The sequence below is a fragment of the Conger conger genome, chromosome 11 (assembly GCF_963514075.1).
Source record: "Conger conger chromosome 11, fConCon1.1, whole genome shotgun sequence".
Taxonomy (NCBI): Eukaryota; Metazoa; Chordata; class Actinopteri; order Anguilliformes; family Congridae; genus Conger; species Conger conger.
The window spans coordinates 7,833,164-7,850,415 of NC_083770.1; the positions used below are offsets into that span (position 1 = coordinate 7,833,164).

The following is a 17,252-nucleotide window of genomic DNA, read 5'->3' on the forward strand; positions in this document are numbered from 1 at the left end:
AATGAGGGTGCACTTATGGCACAAGCTGTGTGTTTAAAGTATCAATCAAATTAATTTATAACTCATGTCTAATTATTTTAGAATTCGGGGTATTCTAGCTGCCAACGGTGGTATGCTACTTGGAAAGTTGATGTACTCTTCAAGGGTTCAAGTTTTATCCGTGTGATCACTCCAGGACTTGGAACTGTACTTTCCTCTAGGGTTTTCAATGCACTTGGCCCTGGTTCTGATTTGCACTTTGCTGCACGCCGCTCTGGAGTGATAAGTGTATGCTAACTGACTGTAATGTAATGTAATGTAATGTAATGTTTATTCCAAATTAAAATGTAATTTCCCATTCCAGTGAGATGATAACTTTAAGATATGGGACAGTGAACGCTATTAAAGGATTTTCAAGAGTTTCGAAAAGCTTTTTAAACCATTACCTTGCTTGTCAGCACTTAGGAATCCCTTTAGCTGGAGACATTGTTCCCACCCATAGGAGAGCAGAGCGGTTATTTGGTTCTTTCAGAGGAACTAAAAGTTATTGAGTGCAAGCCAACCCCCAGCCAGCTCCATTAACATCACAAAGTGTGGGATGTGAGAGTCCACTGCCCGCATTTAAGCCAGTGAAAGCTGCCGTCTGTTCACAGCACAGACCAAGATGAGCCATGACAGTAATAATGAACGCACTTAGTACAACCATCTTCTCCTGCTCTTCCATACATGCCCCACGTAGTTAAAACGCATTTAGACATGTTGTTAAATGCACCAGAGCCATTTTCTGTGCAATTACTACTGTTTTTACTTGTACATTTTTCTTTGTAAGTTCACTTAACAAATAGACATGGAGCACATAATCAGGGTCAGAAGCTGCACATGAGATTACTGCTCGTAATATAGATGTAATTACTCGACTTCCCATTAAGTCACACTAAGTACACCGATGACAAAACTGGAGACAGCTTTCAAGGAGCAACAAGGCAGTAAGTCACTGTCAGACATCACTTACTGGGACTTAACCAGTTCTCCAGTAATTCAGGAACTTCTACCTGTGTGCTGGTAATTACAAGTTACAGGGATTTAAAGCAATAAATAATTTGTGAGCCTGAAAAGTTGTCCAAGATGAAATATGTACAACGTATTGAATTAAGTGTTACATAAATTGAAAAACTGAATGAATATGAAATCAGGCACAGGGCCTGAGAACTTTAAGCCCGGCAAGTTGTCGTTACAAAACTGATTCGATTTGTGGGGGAAGGGACACATTTAAGATAAGGTAAAACATGTTTGAAGGTATGAAACTCGAACAGTAAAACTACAGTGTCATAGCCACCTGGAGTCAAAGGTTTCATGAGCAGAGACACATGGCAGTGTTTAGCTAGCTGTCCTTTGGCTGTTGACACTCTTCACGCTCGCAGGCTATTTTTGGCAATAATGCCTGGAATGTGTGAAAAAAAAACAAAACAGAATCACTTGACCTTGCATCATCACCCTCCCCCCTGATAAAAAGCCACTGGCGGAGGCCTTTTGAGTGAACTAATCAACACCCCCCGCCACCTACCACACCGCAATCCCAATAGTTTTAATAAGGCTACAACTACGTTACACTAGAAATCATGCTCCATTTCTTCGCTGAGTGAGCTTTGTCATACACTAAGATGGCAAAAGCTAGCTAAAACAGAAAAACATGTACAAAGTAGGCACACAGAGAACATTCTCTTAACCATATCAGCTGAGCAGCAGAAAATACTGTATAGAGTTATGTTACAGTTGTAGGTTTTAATAAAACATACTATGGTCCAAACGCAATGCAACAAACATAATGAAAAACTTTCTCTAGAACATATACTGAAACTTTACCATGTGATCAGAATATATTCAAATGTGCCAAGGGACAATCACAATAAAAGGGCAAAGGACAAACACAGAAGAAGCAATAAAGTTGTAATAATAAATAAGGCTGTAATAAAGTAAAGGTCACACAATGCTAAACAAATAAACCAGGCTTCATATGAGGAAATTCAAATTATACACAGCCCTGTACTTGGACCTTCAGCATTGCATACATTTAAATAAATAAACTTCCTTTCCAGCTACTTCGAGTTCTGGACACAAATATTGAAGTTTATGTTGCAAGCCGGTTTGAATACAACAGTATCCTTTGGTAGCCTGAATAGCATACTTTTGAATAGACGACCACAGAGTTATTGATAGCAATGGAGGAAACACATAGTTCTCTACACATAGTTCACACACAACAGTGAAAGTCTGTTTGCATGGGATGAGATACTCACCTCGGTTTGATTAATCAACACCTGGAGCTCGGAAATCTGAGTCCTCACTTTGTCCTCTTTGCTGATTAGGTAATGGATACTCTTTGAAAGCTTCTCCTGTTGGAAACGATAACAGGGCATATAAGGGCTAGAGTATCTCTGCCGGAAACCCAATCTTTTCCTGACAGATTCCGGTTATTTAGTGCACCCAATACGCCCCCACCGCCCGGGCTCTCAGAGAACAGAGAGACGTTTGATAGATAACATTATAGCAACAAATGAGTCCATTAAATATGGATGCATCGGTGGCCTATGTTCTAGGTCATCTCAAATTACTGACTGAGGGCAGAACCTCAGCCCATAATTTCACGGGGTGACAGCTCTCCCCGAGGTTAACATCACAAAGCGCCTTCAGGCCAGCCCTACATCACGTCCTCTCAGAAGACACCCGACACTTGAATACACGCCAATAGATGCTATTGATCCACGGCTGTTTTGCGTGAATTCGTACACGGCCAAACTACCACAGCCATTCTCGAGCAGGTAAACGGTAAAAAGGTCAATCAGCAGTGATAAATGTACTTTCCCTTCGATGGCAGGGAGTTGGTTTTCGATTTGCTTATAGGGGACGTACCTTCAGGATCTTGTACGCGCTGGTCATAGACGTGACCTTGTGATTGGCGTGCGAGCCACCCAGCTTACAGAGGTGGCACACGGGACGCCGGCACACCTCGCAGTACATGTTCACTTTCTCCATCTCGTGCTCTGGACACATCAGCACCTGAAAAACACAAACGTGGGCAGACCGTCAGGCTCTTCGGCCAAGGTCAAGGAGCTAACCGCACGGCTAAACTAGCACAGCGCCATACAGTCAATAAAGTAGTCCCACCAACCCTGTTCCTGGAGATCTACTGTCCTGTTGGTTTTCACTCCAAGCTCAGCAAAGCTCACCTCACTCAACAGCTAAAGATTCTAATGAGCTGCTAATTAGGTGTGCCAAATGGGAGTTGCAATGAGAAGCAGCAGGACGATAGATCTCCAGGAACAGGGTTGGTGACCACTGCTCTACAGAGACCGGTCGACCAAATAGTCCACATCACTCCCTAAACATGCTAAACGTTATCCCAGAACTGAGACAGAATACAACAAACTCTTTGAAACACGGACGGTTCCCACACCGCCCACAACAGAGCCCCCGACTGCAGCACTGCCCATCAACAAAGTGCAACCTCCCCCACGGGCGTCTTAACGCTCTTCGCCAAAATCGCAAAATCTGACACTACAACCAAGTCCCTGGTGTCATTCCACAAAGACACAAAGCCAGGCAGGAGCGGGGGTAGGGTACGGGGGAAGAGGGGGGTTTCACCTTGGGCCTGAAGTTGGTGGTGGGCCCCACGTACTCGTGCTGCGCCTTGGGGGTGCCCCAGGGGTGGTAGAGCTTGAAGCACTCGTTGCAGTAGCTGGCCTTGCAGTCCATGCAGCTCTTGGTGGCCTCCTGCGGCGGCGGCTTGCACATGTTGCACATGATGGCCACGGCCGCGCGGGCGGCCTGCCGGTAGCGCTCCACGATGGACTCCAGCGTGAAGTTGCGGAAGAGCATGCTGATGCCCCGCTCGCCCAGGTCGATGTCGTGCTGGCAGCCCGGGCAGGGGAAGGTGGTGATGCGGGGCGTGATCGAGGCCCGCCTCCAGCCGGGCGAGGAGATGGACCCTGATTCGACAGCGACAAGGGGACACAATGAGAGACGGCGATACTCGAAAAAGGGGGGTTAAAAGGGCGGGGGGCCCCCGTTTGCAAGTTCAGTACCAGTAACCTACAATGATGAAAAAAAACATTCCCAGGCTGCTATAGTTACGGGGTCATTCACACAAAAGGATCACACACAGGAGAGAGAGAGAGAGAGAGAGAGAGAGAGAGAGAACATCAAGTGTGCACAATGATCTGGACACCACAATGAAGACAATGCTTTACAGTGTTTTGATTGTTTTAGATATTCACCTCTTTCTGGGGGAACAAAAGAAACCCATGTGATTTCCTTGGTAGTTTTGAAGCAATCTGTACGTACCAGAAAATAATCACTGATAAAAATGGCTGAGACTATTCAAGTTTCATTTCTTGCACTTGCATGGTCGTTTTAGTGTCCTTTCCAAAACTGCGGAAGTTCACAAATACCTACAGTATTTCCATAGCTATCGTTTAATCTGTGCAGCAAGAACAGCTTATAGAAATTTCTGGAAAGTACCTTTGAGGCTCGTCTTTCCTAGAAATGATCCCGTTCACCTTCATAAGCCGTTACCACGTCGATAAATTGGTGGTGCTTTCAGAGCAAGCGACACAGATTATTCTAGGTCCCTTCGAATAGGCTGTGGTCAAGTCCCAGTGGACAACAATTTCCTGTTCTCCACCAACTGAAAAGGTGTAACTGAAAACCCATGAGATTTACACTGGAAGAACCATGCAAGTGATAAGACTTTGAGAGATCTAATCTGACTTGGCTTCTGCACACACAAACACGCCTCAGGGGAAACTTCTGCACCGTCGTGCTCTTTCAAGCACATTCGACTCTATTACACGCAAGGGGAAGCAGGAAGGACAAAAGGAGTTTAGTTTGCAGAGCTGAATGCGTTGTTCATTTTAGCAGAGAGCACAGAGGTCGGGTGACAAACTTTCTGGCAGTAAGCGTGACCCACACTCTCCGTTAGCGCCGGGCGGCTAGCCGGCGAAGCAGGACCCACGGGTGAGGGATATTTTGCGGAGGAACTTGGTGTAACATGTGACACCTACACCGGAAGCATGCGACAGCAGTCGTGGGGTTCGGTGGCTGACCCTGCGGAAATTAGGTCGGAGCGCGGCGCAGGCAAAATTGTGGAAGTGGCACGTAACCAGAGCCGGGGAGGCGCATTCAATCAGGTGTCCAAGTCAGAAGAGATCTCTAAAGCCAGGCAAAAAACTAACAAACAAACAAAAAAAAAACAGGTGCGGCCTTCAGCAATGGTTCACCAGCAGACTTAAGTCTGATTCATTTTGAAAACAAGTCGTCCAGTTCAATGCATTAAACACTCGTTTACAGAGATGTTTGGGGAAAACCACAAATTGTTGCAAATTTTACAGCCACAGCTACAGCAGCATAGCGAGAGCAGCAAAGAGAAAAATCATTGTGGGTCATTTAATTAGTTGTGAGGTAAACAAAAAAAACAACAACACAAAAAATAAAAAATAAAACATAAAACATTCAGGACACTGAATAGCAGGACAGGAGCAAGTGGAACACGGAAGCAGGCAGGCAACAAAATACACACAAAGCAAGCAATGCGTTAGCACAGGACAAACGTGCAGTCCACACCACAGTGGGTGCACAGAAAACATACAAGCATTTGATTACATGCCATGAATGCAAATAAAGTCAAGCAGATGACTGTGTTGTCGCCTTGGAGGTGGAGTAATGAAGGGGGGGGGGGGGGGGGGTTTGGCTGTGACGGACAGCTGGGTGGCCTGTCTGTGGGGGGTGAGGGGTGTATGTGATAGACAGGGTGGTGGGTGGGCGGTGGTCTGGCCCTGGAGGGTGTAGTGGGGGGGGATGGGGTGGGGTGGTGCGATTGAAAGAGCAACGGTGTACTTAGACTGTGGGTGTGTGGCTCAGGGAGGGGGGAGGCGGCAGGCGCTGCCTGCAGACGGCCGCTCCGCCGTGGGGCAGCGGGAACGCGGGCGGGGAGGGGCGACTGGCGGGGCGGAGGGAGAGAGAGCCGGGTCAGAAACGCGGGCGTGTCGCACGGCCGATGCAGAGGGGCCCCCCCCCCCGCGGAGCCCCATCGCTGGCAACACGGCTCTGAGGCACAGCGCGACGGTATAACCAACGGGGATTTCAATGGCAAGGAAAGCAATATCCGTTAATCCTTAATTAGAACGGGGATTTCGGTTTAATGTCGGAACTGGCAACCAAATATGAGAAACTAATTTCCGCTGTAAATGTTATGCGGCTGTCGCCTCAGGTTGGTGAAGTTTTCACTGTAGCACAAATAGTCTATTCCTTATGGAACAGCAATAACCGTAATCATGAAAAGTTTTAGTAGTTCATTTTCAAGATTGAATACTACGGAAAAAATACAATATATTAATGGCCCGTGCCATGCCAACTCCTGGAGGTTGCACCACAGCACCTCTTGAAATTCTCTGCGTTGGTAGACAATTATGAGATGTAAAATTCCTGAATTTTAGCTCCATACCCCATTTTGTTTTCCCAGTTGAGGCATTTAAAGTTTGCCAGGTGTCGCAATGAAATTTAATTTAATCTCATCTCACATCTACTTTGATTTTGGAGATATTTGGCCCTAAAAATTCACTTATTTTTCACCAGGGATGTCATATCTCCAACAGTACAAATATAAAATGTATTTTTATTAGTAAATGAGTACTTTATTATTGTGTATGCAGAAATAGATAACACCCCATTTAAAAAGTGGTAAAGTCCACAGTGGCTATACTGGTAACTGCAATTGAACTCTTCTATTTTAGATAATAGGGCAGATACAGGCATGTAAAGATGTATGAAGTTAGGATAGTTGGAACTGGAAGTGTTGTAAAAACAAAATCAGATTTTTAGTACCAAAACTAATTTTTGAAAAGTTCAACTCCTAGATTAAAGTAAATGCATGTTTTCTGAGATGAGACATTAATTCCACATACAGAATTACCTCAACATATACATTTTCACAGATATAGGCTTTTCCTTAAAAAGTTACGGACCTCTAAACACATTTCATACCGAGACGTGCTTTTCATTGCGAAATTCAATTTTCAGTAGTTCTAGATCTCATCATTATCTGCCAACACCAAACATATCAGAGGTGCTTTGAGGCAACCTCCTGGAGTTGTCATGGAATGACCCTAACACTTTGCCAAAAAAAGGAAACCCCATTGCAACCGGGGGGACCAATAATTTAGTAGGGAGAGGTGAGGAGTAAGTATAAGATGAAAGGCATCTTATATATATTATGGGGGATAAACCTAAATAGACTCAATTTCTTTAAATGTCCACTGAGCAAGATATAGTATACATTTTTCTTTTGTAATATTTCTAAATGGCATATAATGGTAGGTTCATTGGAGTCACGCTGGATATCAGCATCAGCGAAATGAATGTAACGCACTGCTTATGCCTCCCTCAGTAGCTAGTAGCTATGGTTAAAGTGCTCCTTGTAGAATCCAAACCCTTCCAGGAATTCACCTTCTTTACCGATGTTCCAATCTCTCAAACAGGCACGCGCACACGCTAACATAACCTCCCTCTCTCACACACGCTAACACAACCTCCCTCTCTCACACGCTAACACAACCTCCCTCTCTCACACATGCTAACACAACCTCCCTCCCTCCCTCCCTCACACACGCTAACACAACCTCCCTCTCTCACACGCTAACACAACCTCCCTCTCTCACACGCTAACACAACCTCCCTCTCTCACACACGCTAACACAACCTCCCTCTCTCACACACGCTAACACAACCTCCCTCTCTCTCACACACACGCTAACACAACCTCCCTCTCTCACACACGCTAACACAACCTCCCTCTCTCACACACGCTAACACAACCTCCCTCTCTCACACACGCTAACACAACCTCCCTCTCTCACACACGCTAACACAACCTCCCTCTCTCACACACGCTAACACAACCTCCCTCTCTCACACACGCTAACACAACCTCCCTCTCTCACACACGCTAACACAACCTCCCTCTCTCACACGCTAACACAACCTCCCTCCCTCACACACGCCAACACAACCTCCCTCCCTCACACACGCTAACACAACCTCCCTCCCTCACACACGCTAACACAACCTCCCTCTCTCACACACGCTAACACCACCTCCAGATACCCGCCCTCCCTACCACTGCCCCACTTTCACAGACATCACGCCGAGTCTTCCAGCATAGTCACACCACCACAGTGCTCGATGACATCAGCGATTAATCGGAGGCACACAAATAGATGCAGTCGCCTCACGGGAGGTACGCGCACACGCTCAGACAAGTGATGTCACCCACAAGGGCACTGCTGTAATGCCAGTCTACCAATTAACAGCTGCCTTTGCAGCCGAACAACCTGCTACTGTTCTCCCCAGCAATAGGAAAGCCAGGACAGCAAACAAAAACAGCCTAAACGAAATATTAACTTAAAAACTAATGCAGGTGTTAATTTGCTCAGCAGACATTTAATTCAGTCAAAATATCTGAACAGTACAGTTACTACTTGGACGCCACTAGTTCGGAAGGAATATTATTGAGAGTTGTGTGGTGGTATACAGATATACACACTTGTGTAGATGTTCACAGGGGTTGGGGGGGGGGGGGGGGGGGTCTAAAAACACTATACTCACTACAGCTAAATAAATAATGGAACCAACGTCTACCTCTCCTTCCAAATGACCTTCTCAGAGAAGCTGCAAGCAATGGACAGAGAAGCGATGTGAGACCAACAGTGTACACAGCTGAACAGAAGTGGAGTGTGACCTCATTCATAATGACACAGTCAAGTGGCACCAGTATGCACTTCTTTCAGGAAATTAGCGCGGCATCCGCCCATTTGAACACAGTACACCAAGCGGGGCGCGTGGCTGATTTCCTGAACGCAGTTCTGCGTCCAGTACACGGTCGTCGTTCTGAAGAAACCGATCAGGATCCAGGCCGTTGCCAAGTAATTTGGCGTACGTTTCACAAGGCACTATACACATACCATTACACATGCATGGACCTGCTGCCCTGAAAATCAATACGCTTTCCGCTGCTCAAGTTTCACCAACAAAATCAATCTGGACCTCTATATTGGTTATAGGAGAGCTTAACATAATATTGATTTATTTCAGTCTATCTGCAGGGGCCAGTTGTCTGAACGCAAATGAACAGGCTTGGTGCCGTTTTAATGGGTTCACTGGTGATTTATAGCCCAAGGTATGCTACACACTTAGATTACTTTCTCCCATAGACTCCAGCCAGTTCCATCTCCACGACAACCTATTCAAAAGACCAGCAAGTAGCAGCAGCAGCACAATGGCTTAATCTACACAAACCAGTCCACAGTGGGAGCCGGCGATAACCTTTAATTAAGTACTAAAGAGCAGCAGCAATTATTCATTAATGAAAAGGATCAATTCCTTAGAATTCCATTGAAAAGAGAAGTCAACCTGTAAATAGCACTTTCTTAAATGTAAGCAGGTGAATCAATTCATTCAACAAGCTAATGAAAGCAGTCTCAATATCAGGAAGTACGGAACCTGTGCTTACACACTACATTTATTGTGATTTCCCTTATGCAATACACTACCATCCAGGTTCAAATGGCATATAGTTTCTACAGCCCTCTTGTATTTTTTTCAAATATATTTCAGCCTTTTTATAAGGCTGCAAAAGCTGGCCAGTATTTATTTATTATTTTTCTAGGGGGAAGAAAAACAAAATAAGCCACCAATGATTATTTTTCTACTCGGACCGAGAAAAATGTCCAGTGCAAACAGGCATAATGGGCACATTCAGGCAGTGTAAGCGTGGACTGGTTTCCCAGCTCGCTACGCAGCTGTGGTTTGGAGTGGCTGAGGCAAGCCCTCGGCTCACAGAAAGCTCGCCTTGTCTTTGCCCATGCGGTTTTCGGCACGGATTTAGCCATTCAAATACCGGCATTCAGTGTCGTTTGCTTGCTTTGCTGCGGCATAGCTCTGAAACATCCCAGGTTACCTTCTAAGCATTTAAAAAAATAATGTAATTAGAAGAGACAAGCTTTATTCAGACAGGCGTTGTAAAAAATAATAATAAATGAAATAAATTATTCAACATTATGCCATCTAGGAGGTATAAAGCATACATTCGCTACTACACTATTACTTGTGCTTAGTGAAGAATCCGATTTGATGAAAAAGCTTTTCCCTTGGAACCCCCAAGGGAAAATATGGGACAGCCAATTATGTCGGACTTGCAAGAGCCTGTTACAGCCTCGAGACTATTTACTTTGCTGTTAAGTTTAGGTGTGCGCTTCATGGCAGAAAATGGGAAAACAAGGTCTGTAATAACTGCACTGTTTGACGGTGCCCAGTAATAACCATTGGAGTGAACATTAATCACACATCAAGTCATAATAAAAATAAAGAACTTATTTCATTCACGTGGCCCAATCAAAAGAAGGAAATCGTGTAAATGTAAATTTACTGAAATGTACCAGTTTTATGCAAGTAAATGTACCACTTCACGATAATAGCCGAAGGATAAACGGTTGTCGCAGAGTTAACAGCAATCATTATAAAGAAATAACAACCGCACCTGATCTCACGAGCCGGTCAAGTCTCTCCATACTGGGAGAGGGAACTCTAGAGCGAGGGCTCCCGGGAAGGGAGGATTCTGAGCCCGCATCGGTGCTGAGGGAATCCTCATGGTTTAGGAGGAGAAGCTCTTTCACACACTTGTGACAAACGCTGTGTTGGCAGGGCAGAATGAGCGGGTGTGTGAACAGCTCCTTGCAGATCGGACAGATGAGCTCCCGCTCAATGTTCTTAATTGGAACCTGCAAATTAAGTTCAGTGAGTTAATTGGAGAGCACACCATTTCCAAACAAAGGTAGATAAGCGTGGACGCGACTGTGCATCTCACAGAACCTTGAACACAGTTAACGTCCAAGTAGGCTATCAGCTTGAGTGAGCTTTCACTAATCAATGAACAGAAAACCTAGTCCGAAATGCGGGACAAACAACCCACAAACACGTAACGGGTCAAATTCCTTAAAATATTATTAGTCAAACTATAGATATGTTGAAACGAATAGCCTAGAGGAGAAACGGTTCAACAAATTGGCACTGCATTAAGTTAACTGATACAAGTTTACTGAAAAGGGAAGTAGCTAACGCTTTAACTGCAAGTTAGGCTACACGAGTGGTTAACCTGTATTTCTGCTGGAAAGCGTAAAATATTTTTAGTTTTTTTCTAAAATCCCAATTGTTTCGCTGAAATAGCTTCGCCTACGCTCCGTTCACAACTTTGCAAGTCATCACAGGTTATCTCCACAACGTAGCCTACTGACACGTCTCACAGTCACACAATGACACAGCATGCCATTTTGGAATAATACATTCACTTCCCGATTAGGAATTAGCAAACATTTTGACCACCATACAACCAAAGATCACCTCTTTATTTTGTTCACTTACCAAAATTGAACTCCGTCGTGAAATCCCCGACATTTTGAACGAGGAGATTTAGGCTACAACGTTCAAAGGCTTGGGCTGAAGATGCCGAACGCAAACATCAGTCGGCGAAGTCTACAATGAATTAAATATCGCGACCTGACGCTGCGGATGAAACCTCGTCGTGATTCAGCAACTGTCGAGTGGCCACTGCTTTCTGCAAACTCAACGCCGGGGAGGCTCTTGCAGTATCCTATGTGGGGCTGGGTGGAGACAGTGGAATCTCCATAGAAACGATTCTGCAGCAGTTGGGCGTTCAAAAAGGAGGGGGAGGGGGTCACTTGTTCAGGGTGCTTCCGACGAAAACAAACCTTTGATTTACTGTGATCATGAAGTCGTAATAGGGCTGTATATTTCAGCTAGGTCAAACGTAACAAACACGCCATTTTAAACCCGTAAATTTTACAATCTGAAGTCTGGAGTTAATCAAATTGGATAATAAAGGGCTAGCCTATATGTTGTTGTTGCTGTCTCATTGTCTGATTGTTGTAGCAAAGTTTAGAAACTTTGTAACTGTTGTCGTATCAACAACAACAGGAGCACTCTTCACAGTATTTAAGTTGTTAAAATAGCTTAATATGACACTACTATTGATTGATACTTTTATGTGATAAGCAGCTTACATAGACTACGGTTGATTCAGTAACCCGGTTCTTTTAAATTTCCCAAAGTCTGAGAAAAAAAGAAATAAAATGCAGTTTCATAGGCTATCATGAATGCAATTTGAAGGGACGATTGTTCAAAGGGCAGTAAAAGGTGGCAGTAAGAGGCATTACTTCATAATGAGCAGGGGTTTGGAAATTATGTACAGCCATGTTCATGTTGCATGAGTGTTCCAGACCACCCAAAGGTATTTGCTGAAGTTTTGCTCACCATGGTAAGTGTTGTCTGGTCTTAATGAGCTAGTCTAAAATGCTTCCTGACTGGAAACCCTAAAAACACTATTCTGCCCTTTCATCAATTGTTTTTCAAGCGCACCTTGGGGATTCGCCAAGGGTCTTTCTGTTCAGTTTCCTGTCATATGTGACAATTCCTTGGCTCATATCCACTCTGAAACAGTTGAGACAAATATATTTAAACTTGCTAACGGGAAAAAGGATATAAGACCTTGCACACAGCAGAAAATACGAATTGAAATACCCATCAGTAAATGTTTTTATTGATTTTTGTGAATGGCTTGTGTGACTCATATGTAATTCCACAACTTCAGTGCCAAATAATGAAAAAGTTTCATAAAACTCTCATCCCTTTATCACAGATACACCAGGAGGAAAGCACCAGGTTTCAGATTAAGTGGAGTCAGATATTTGCAACAGACCATAGACAACAAGTAAGACATGCCATTTCCTCACCATATTACTCAAAGGGAAGTTGTTAAATACTACAAATAGTCAATATATAGGACATAGGCTAGTCAACTGGCTAAGTATACTGTAGGTTATCCTCTCTCACTCTCACTCTCTATCTTTCTATCTAAGATATATTTAGTCTACTTACAGTACTGTGCAAAGGTTTTAGGCAGGTGTGAAGAAATGCTGTAAAGTAAGAATGCTTTTAAAAATAGAAATGTTAATAGTTTATTTTTAATCAATTAACAAAATGCAAAGTGAGTGAACAGAAGAAAAATCTAAATCAAATACCAAATTGCTGAAGACCACGCTTTGCCTTCAAACCCGCATCAATTCTTCTAGGTACACTAGCACAAAGTCAGGGATTTTGTAGGCATATAGTCAGGTGTGTGATTAACCAATCATACCAAACAGGAGCTAATGATCATCAATATAATATGTAGGTTGAAACACAATCATTAACTGAAACAGAAACAGCTGTGTAGGAGGGTTACAACTGGGTGAGGAACAGCCAAACTCTGCTTCCAAGGTGAGGTTGCTGAAGACAGTTTAATGTCAGAAGTCATACACCATGGCAAGACTGAGCACAGCAACAAGACACAAGGTAGTTATACTGCATCAGCAAGGTCTCTCCCAGGCAGAAATTTCAAGGCAATTTCAGGATTTCCAGATGTGCTGTCCAAGCTCTGTTGAAGAAGCACAAAGAAACGGGCAATGTTGAGGACCGTAGATGCAGTGGTAGGCCAAGGAAACTTAGTGCAGCAGATGAAAGACACATCGTGCTCACTTTCCTTTGCAATCGGAAGATGTCCAGCAGTGCCATCAGCTCAGAATTGGCAGAAACCAGTGGGACCCAGGTACACCCATCTACTGTGGGGAGAAGTCTGGTCAGAAGTGGTCTTCATGGAAGAATTGCGGCCAAAAAGCCATACCTCCAACGAGGAAACAAGGCAGGAAAACACAGGAACTGGGGTACAGAAAAATCGTAGCAAGTTCTCTGGACTGATGAGTCAAAATGTGAAATATTTGGCTGCAGCAGAAGTCAGTTTGTTCACTCAAAGGCTGGAGAGCGGTACGAGAATGAGTGCAGGCAACAGTGAAGCATGGTGGAAGTTCCTTGCAAGTTTGGGGCTGCATTTCTGCAAATGGAGTTGGGGATTTGGTCAGAATTAATGGTCTCCTCAATGCTGAGAAGTACAGGCATCTACTTATCCATCATGCAATACCATCAGGGAGGCATCTGATTGGCCCAAAATGTATTCTGCAGCAGGACAACGAGCCCAAACATACAGCCAATGTCATTAAGAACTATCTTTAGCGTAAAGAAGAACAAGGAGTCCTGGAAGTGATCGTATGGCCCCCACAGAGCCCTGAGCTCAACATCATCGAGTCTGTCTGGGATTACATGAGGAGACAGAAGCATTTGAGGCTGCCTAAATCCATAGAAGAACTGTGGCTAGTTTAGAATAACCGACCTGCCAAATTCCTTCAAAAACTGTGTTCAAGTATACGTAGAAGAAGCTGTTTTGAAGGTGGTCACACCAAATATTGATTTGATTTAGATTTTTCTTCTGTTCATTCACTTCTTCTGTTCATGCATTTTGTTAATTGATAAAAATAATAACTATTAACATTTCTATTTTTGAAAGCATTCTTATTTTACAGCATTTTTTCACACCTGCCTAAAACTTTTGCACAGTACTGTATATCCATTGCAGACTTCTGGTCACTGAAAAATGTTGCATCAATGTAAATTAATCGCAACACACATCTAAGTGAGTGGATATGGGGCCGGCTTCATGGATTCAGATTAAGTTTAGTCCTGGACTAAACTGAGAAGTTTTTCAGCGGCAATTGCAAACATTATGTTGCATATAACCCTTATAGTACATCTGATAACAAATCTCTTTCCATACATTATATAAATTGTATTTCCAGTAAATAATTAGGTGTAATCGAGTGTGCTTGAGAATGTTTTGGATATGCTTAACAAACTCCAGTATTTGCAGCCTTTCTGCACTTTCATGACATAAGTGCACATTGCAATTATGCAGTAAACCTATGCAGTAAAAATATGTCTAGAATTTGATTTGAATTTCCAATTATACATTCCAGGACAATCAGAGAATACATGTGACATGTCTATAGATTCAACAAATATATTTTGCCTTCATTATCAGTGACTGATGTCAGCCTGATGTAATAGCCTAATGTAGGCTGCTTTACTGAACTAAAGCAATTGAATATATCACAATGAATGAAACGTTGTGCCATTGGATACAAAGTTCATTATTATGTTATACCAAAAACCTCCACTAGATGAGAGTAAATTTTGATTTCTCAATGAGCATGAGCTAAGCTTATAAAAGCTCAAATAAAGAAATGGCGTTTTGATTTTCAGTGGTAATTAATAATACTAACGTTTCTTCATGGAGCTAAGGGTACAAACATGCCTTAAAAGCGCTTATCAGTACACCAATTAGATTAATTTGTAATCAGATCACTCGATTAAATCTTCATTGGAAGACTGAACTGTGAAGTTGGCAGAGAGGTGTCATGTTTTCAAGCGCAGGCGGACGACGTCAGGATACGTCACACAGTGGAAAAATGCTTTAACTGGAGTGTGCTTTAAATGTGAATATGATAACGGGAATATCCTGAATAAACGTAGCTTATATATCCCCACCTGCAATGCAATTCATAAAATGCAAAATCATGAAGGTGAGAAGGCCTTATGATCGCCATTGTGATAGTGCAGCGCAAACCGCAAGGGGAGTGTATCCTTTTGAAGGAGCGATGTGCTTTGAGGCGGACATGTTTCTGACTAACTTATTCCCATGATCCTTACGGTACATCACTTTTCACCCCAGGGTCCAAGATTTGCATAGATATAACAGTTACAACCTCGTTTGACAATGTTTCAGCGTCCATAGAATTAACTGTTCGTCACCCATTCCAGAAATTGTAACAATTATATTTTCCATCGAGATTACGCAGTGCACCTTGTTAATAACAGGAATATATACATATGAACAAACCCCGGCTAATGATTAAATGACAATGATAGCATTTCTGTCATTTGAAGTAGGCTAACCAACATGGCATCTCGCAAGTGTTCATATAAATGTGGTCCACAGGCTACACCCATTTTTTGAATTAGGCTACAAAGCATCAAATCTGGGTTTTGATAGATCGAGTACAGTGTAATATGTTACACGGTTCCCCGAAAACGTAGCGCATGCACTTTTAACATTAAACAGGCTAGACAATGATGCATCTTAAATGCGATAACCATTTCATAACACCTGAAATGGAACATTCTACCAAAAAATAAGCGCCAGGTTTGAGATGTTGCAACCAGTCGCCTTAGTAACTGTACATGTTGCCTACCAACGGCGTGGTTTCTACAGCATCTCAGCTTTACAGTCAGGTGACAATAGCTAAAAAATATGAATGAAATCACAGCCGAGACACACTTACCTCGCCTTTTGTGATCCGCTCAACTATAGACCCAAACTCTGTCATGTCCTCCGAATCAGACATCTTTAAAAACGAAGTGTAAATATATAAGGCGCTGAGAAATTAAATAAGCAGTAGCTCGTAAATCAGATGTTCTCAGCCACTCCTTCGTTCGCCTTGGAAGCGTATCTCGACAAATGGCTTGCGTATATCGGAGATGTCACATAAACCCAAGTGCCCGCATCATCATCCTCTGAACCACAGACTATGCCCAACGGAACTGTACCTGCTGCCCGGGAGAAAATTTGATTAAAGGATTCATCTTTGAGTCAAACCCCGCCCTCATTGCCTTACATGGGCGTGAACTTCGACGTTCACCGAAGGATTTTTTTTATTTTATCTCGAGCAGAACCGATGACACATGCACACTGGATGTATCCTATGCGTTTTTGTATTTTGCGGGATAAAGGCGTTTTGGGTCTCATTTTGCATGCATCAGTATTAGAGGTACATTGAGGAAAAATATAGCCTACCCGCCACAAAATAACACTGAAATGTAGGCTATATGCTACATTTTATTTTCTGATATGCAGGCTTTAACGCAAAGCAAATCAGCTTTTTTGCTATCTTAAAAGGCCAATAAGGATATTAATTTATATGGTGTAGCTATAAGGTTACTTGACATTTTGGACGTCTTTTTCATTTAAGGCTAATCGTAAATGTCCAACTGTAACATACCACTACAGCATCATATGTTAGTAAATTGAATAAGCATGGAATGGAAAAGTCAAATGAGCATTTATATTCCATTAGGCAAAGCAAAATTAAATGCCATGAGAGGAACCACTTCCCTTCCCACCCTCCCCCAGTTGCTTCTGTTACAAATCAGAATTTCTCTGGTGAAGGGATTTTAACAAGATGGGATTATATCGCGGGCGCACGAGCTAGCTGTGACACTTG

General features: G+C 43.2%; 1 protein-coding gene across 1 annotated transcript in view; it reads right to left on the reverse strand.

Moving 5' to 3' along the window:
* trim36 (tripartite motif containing 36) overlaps positions 1–16,438 on the reverse strand; it is a 34,588-nt gene extending 18,150 nt beyond the window's left edge. The window contains 5 exon segments of the mRNA XM_061261413.1: positions 2,277–2,372; positions 2,890–3,036; positions 3,622–3,965; positions 10,568–10,808; positions 16,314–16,438. Of these exon segments, the coding sequence (XP_061117397.1) occupies positions 2,277–2,372; positions 2,890–3,036; positions 3,622–3,965; positions 10,568–10,808; positions 16,314–16,376 (891 nt within the window). The 5' untranslated portion in view covers positions 16,377–16,438.
* Between the last annotated feature and the right edge of the window lie 814 nt (positions 16,439–17,252).